Consider the following 5387-nt stretch of genomic DNA (forward strand, 5'->3'; position numbering starts at 1 on the left):
TCAGGTTCAGTCGATCGAACCAAGGATAAGCGACGACTGGATCAGGTTGGGTTGATCGAGGCAGAGATCATCAACTGATCGATCGACCGAACAACGAGATCGGTTGACCGAACGAAGGCTTATCCGAAGCGGCGAAATCTGGATGGGAATTGGGGCTGATCCAAGCGAGATTGGTCGACCGAACCAGGGAATCGGTCGATCGAACCAGGGGATCAGTCGACTGAACCAAGGGATCGATCGACCGATTAGTGATGAGTCAAACCTGATCCCGAGATCAGTGGATCTGGATTAGGTCTGGGTTGGCTATAAAAGGATGGCTCGACCAGTTGCCACAACATTGACAACAGAATTTAGAAGGATCTTCTAAGCTACGCGCTACTCCGAAACAACTCGATAACGCTCAGCTGCCCCGACAATTGACGATCCTGTTTCTTAATCTTTGTATTGTCGGTAACTTTATAATATTGTTGTTGTACTTCAAACTTGTAATTATTATTCGAGCTATTAGTGATTGCCCATCGAAAGCGATCAACGATCGCGGACTTTGGAGTAGGAGTCGTCACAGGCTCCGAACCAAGTAAAAGAAAACTTGTTAGCATTACTTGTCTTTTTCATTCTTTATTCCGCTGCATTTACTTTGAGTTTTCTGAAACAAACGAAAAAGCAACGCGTGCTATTCACCCCCTCCTAGCACATCTACGATCCTACACAAAAGAGCTAGAGGTAGAAGAAGTAGTTAAAAACTTGAGATATAAATTTCAACAAGTCGAAGGATTATTCATCAAAGGAGCTCAACTTTGCAAATGGATTCATGAGATAGAGTCGGATATGACATCCGAGCATCTTCACCCTTCATATTGAGAAGTTTTGACCTTTGGAAAATGAAATTTTGAAAAAAATTTTGATGATGGACATAGAGTACTGATTTGCTCTAATAGAGATATTTCGAACTCTAATAGATGACAAATGAAAGCTCCTCAAGAAAAACAAAAAGTAGACCGAGGAGCAAGTGAAGATATCAGAGACCAATGATAAGCTAACTAAAATTTTGGCTAGTTTATTGCCTATCAATTTCTTATGCAAAATAGATGGATGCAAAGATGTCCAAAAATTATGGACGAAGTTAACAAATCTTCATATGAAAAATCATCCTCAATCCAACAGGTTAAAGGGTTTAAGTTTGGACCTTTTAACACTAGGCTGAATAATTGCTGGTAATCTTTGCTCTTTATCAATCGCTTTTTGACTATTTTCATGGCGACAAAAAAAAAGTTTTCCATATGAAACATGGGTTTATAATATCGAAATTTATCACAAACCATTGCTTTGAAGAGATTCCAAGAATTTGTGTCGCTTGACTACAACTTCGGATTAGATTTGGCTCGGTCATGCCCTATATCGTATGGTAAGGCTCATTTGGAGTTTTTTTTTTCATTTAGTTGAATCACCGATGAAGTCATTTAGGGTTTTAAGATACTAAATTACTTTGAAAGAAGAGAGTTTTCGCTCTTAAGGAGCTTTTTTTGGACATTCGAAAAGCCTTAGAGTTTGAGAATTTAAACTTTTCCCTTGCGCTAATTCACTTGGATCGACTTCTCCCTTGGCCAAGTTGGTATAATTCTCAAAATTTGAAAATATTGAGGGTGAGGAGAGTAGAGATACAAAGAAAGACACAAATTCAATTATCATTATCATGAGGATGACAACCCTAAACAGAAAACAAACTACATTGAAAAAAAACTTCACCGTCAATCAGATTCAAATCCAAGATTGTGAAATATGCCTCATGCCACACATATCACATAATAAGGATAGAACTATGGTTTGTAGTTCTATCAGCCACATTTTTTTGTAGTGTGTGTTTCATGTCATTCAAATGATTTTGATCTCTATTCTCTAGTGGTTTCCTTATATCTCAGACATTTACTTTTCGATATTACACACCGATTTTGATTGTTCATCACCCTGCACCGATTCTATTAAATGCTCATGCTAACGATGCCCTAGGCATTCGGGTCACCTTGCGATGACTTGGCTCTTTGTGAGTCTTATGATATAAGTCTTTGAATGGGAATACAAAGAGGAGTCTGTCATGGAGAGGTCATATCCATCCATCCATCCATCCATCCGTCCGTCCGTCCATCTGTTGATAGCGATCTTGGTCATAGATGATGAAGCGGTTATCAACGATTTGAATTGAATGAGACGGATCAGATGGTTGAGAGGGACCATTTATAAGAGATCTTATAGAAGGCCCTTTAATTGAATGTGTTCTTTTGAATAGAAGTGTAAATCAAAATTTTATACCATTCTATCTCCTCTCTTCTTTCTTTAATAATTGAGATTAATCTATTAAATCGTTTATTTAGAATAGAGAAAAAAACTAAATTATTTATTATCTAAAATACCCTATTTAGAATAGGATTTTAGATACAATAAAACCCAATGTTTTTTATTCTTTAAAATCTAGTGCTCTAAGACAGTCCATTCATTGTAGGCCTACAGGCCTTTAGATGACACCACTCATGTTACACATTTGATCACACATTGTAAGTCTTATCGAAAGATGATCTAGTAATTAACACATAAAATATTATTATTATTATTACATTTAGATTTTGAATTTCGGTTGAATAATTGACGGGAGCACTAAAGATGAACATAGTTATTTTTTATCATCTTAATCACATATTATAAAATTATTATTTTTTTAAAAAATATTTCTTATGTCCTAATGACGACACGTGTCATACACACATCATACATTTAATTTTTCATATATCAAAACATTTGAAAACGGAGCTCAAGGACTCCAGTTCAGATCCTCTGTCCCCATTTCTCTCTGTCTTCATGTCCTACTGCCGATCGGACGGGTCAAATTACATCTCAATGTATCATGGCATCTTTAAAATGTGTACAGTATTCTCGTGATTTGCAAAGTATCCTTGAGATATAATCTGACCCGCCCGATCGGCAATGGGACACAAAGACAGAGAAAAATGAGGACAGAGGATCAGAACTACAAGGACTCGAGCCTCACAACATTTTTATCATTTTTTTTATTAAAACTCCAATTAATCATTTTTAATTAACTAACTAATTGATAACTACTGCTTCTAGTCAATGTCCCAATAAATAATACTTGACTTAAATTTATCACTTTAAATATTTACTTTTTTTTCAACTCCACAATCTCCCTTAGTAATTGCTTAGATAAATAATAAAAACTAATAAATCAATAAATATATTTAGATAAATTGCGTATGATCAATGGTCAACCATACACATCCATTTCGTATTATTTGTTCTAGAATCATATCCATGCACTTATCCATCCAAGAGAATAGACGCTAACCAAGACAAAAAGATATAGTTTGGGTCCACACATGTTTTAAAAATTATCAAAAATCCACATCATCTTTTGGTATTACCAAAGAACTTATTTCCCTAATATAGTCAGGCTGCAAGCTAGACTGGTAATTGATAACACGAAAGATATATTTTGAGATAAAAGTATGCTTTTTATATATATTAAAATATAGTACACCCTTTAATAATTTCTAAAATTTAGATGTTTTTTTTTGGTAAAATGTTAAGACAATCCATTTCCTCCCCAAACCTGTCTAGCTAAAACTCCAAATATTGCATTTAGAATGGGAACTCATTGAATGGAATTAAATGCATAGACATCTCCCCCTCCCTAATACAATGCAATTAATTAATCCAATTTGAGGCTCCAAATCAAACACCAAATGGAAAGCATTTATTGCAAAATAAGTTTTTTTTTTTCAAATATATATATTTTTCCCTTAATAAAAAAAATACACCTCTCCACATGCTCTATTTAAACCCTCTCCATCTCCACTTCCATGCCTCAGCCTTTCTCTAGTGCAACTACATACCCTAGTTTTTTTTTTATCCCCAAGTAATCAAGCATGGCATTTTGCTCCAAAAAGATCATGCTTTTGTTCATTGCTCTCCTCCTCTTTGTGTCTTTAGCTCATGCAAGTAGGTCAGTGCCAATTGATCATCCAAAGGAAGACAACTCCAAGGTACGTGTTTTTCCCTCATTTTTTAAGGGGAAAAATATATACTTTTTTTCTTGATTTGATTTTGTTTTGATATGTTTTTTTTTATTATTGGTTATAGGGTTTGGAAAAGGAGGTGATGGAAGAGAAACTAGAAGGTTGTGGTAATGGAGAAGAAGAGGATGAATGCTTGATGAGGAGGACTTTGGTGGCACACACCGACTACATTTATACGCAAGAGAAGCATAATTGAACTAAATAAGCTGATAAATATATTATATCTATAAATTTATATAATATAATTCCCCCTTATTTTAAAAATGCCCTTTAGAATTTTAAAAGTTTGAGGGACTCTATGTCACTTTTGAAATTCTAAAGGGAATTTTTATTTTTATTTTAGAAAAATAATAAAATATGGGGGGAGGCGAGTGTAAATTTTTTAATGTTTGTAATAGTGTTTAATATATATGCTAGTGCTGTTTCTAAGTTTAGCAATTTTTGTTTGGAGTTCAATGAAAATAAATCTTAAGGAATAAATTAAGTATTCATAAATAAAATATAGAAATTATATGTTTGAAAAATAATTATAAATTAAATGTGGTTTGACAATCTTGGATTGGCAAATGGTCAACCTCCATTAATTTTTTTGTTATGTGTCTGTTTAATTGACTGATTTTTGAGATTAACGTGAATCTAATTGACTAAGATTGCAACATGTCAGGATTGTTTTCCCTTTCTCCCTTCACTTGCTTTCATATCCGCAATTGCTCATCTTGAAACGGCATTTACATTGTATTAGTAAGAATATTTTATTTGATTAAATGTAATGTGTTTTAGAAAGAAAGTATATATAATACGAGCATTCGAACTTTATTTTATTAAAAAATAATATTAATTTATTTGGTCATGTTATTTCTCAATTGTATTTGCTTAAGGAATTTTAATAGTAAGTTAATTAATTTGCGTGATGGGACATGTATAAGATGGAATAGGATGTGAAAATAAGACAAACTCAAATCTTTCGTCCCACATCTTTGGGTCAAAAGGGCGTAAACCCCCGTCACACTCCATTAAATTAACCATTATATATATAATAATAATAATAATTATTATTATTATTTTACAGTTTGCATAATTTATTTGAACTTGAAGTATGAGCCTTCGTTATTTCAACCATAGACCACCATTTTTAAATATAATTTTGTATTTTTTTTATTTAGTTTATTATGTGCGTTCATTCGGTTAATAATTTTCATCGGCCATTTAATTCTAACTTAGTTCTTCATCCTTTCAATTGGATTCATTTAGTTAATAATTTTAGCATCAAAATGTTTCAAGTATGAATGAGGGCATTGATCT

At 33.3% G+C, this 5387-nt stretch overlaps 1 protein-coding gene across 1 annotated transcript; it reads left to right on the forward strand.

The window, feature by feature from the left end:
- Positions 1-3889: 3889 nt before the first annotated feature.
- Positions 3890-4523, forward strand: LOC122004024 (phytosulfokines 3-like). Its single transcript, XM_042558975.1, has 2 exons — positions 3890-4052; positions 4150-4523. Exons 1-2 carry the CDS (start codon positions 3936-3938, stop codon positions 4279-4281), a joined length of 249 nt encoding a protein of 82 aa, XP_042414909.1. The 5' UTR covers positions 3890-3935; the 3' UTR covers positions 4282-4523.
- Positions 4524-5387: the final 864 nt, after the last annotated feature.

The sequence above is a fragment of the Zingiber officinale genome, chromosome 7B (genome assembly GCF_018446385.1).
Source record: "Zingiber officinale cultivar Zhangliang chromosome 7B, Zo_v1.1, whole genome shotgun sequence".
NCBI classification, from domain to species: Eukaryota; Viridiplantae; Streptophyta; class Magnoliopsida; order Zingiberales; family Zingiberaceae; genus Zingiber; species Zingiber officinale.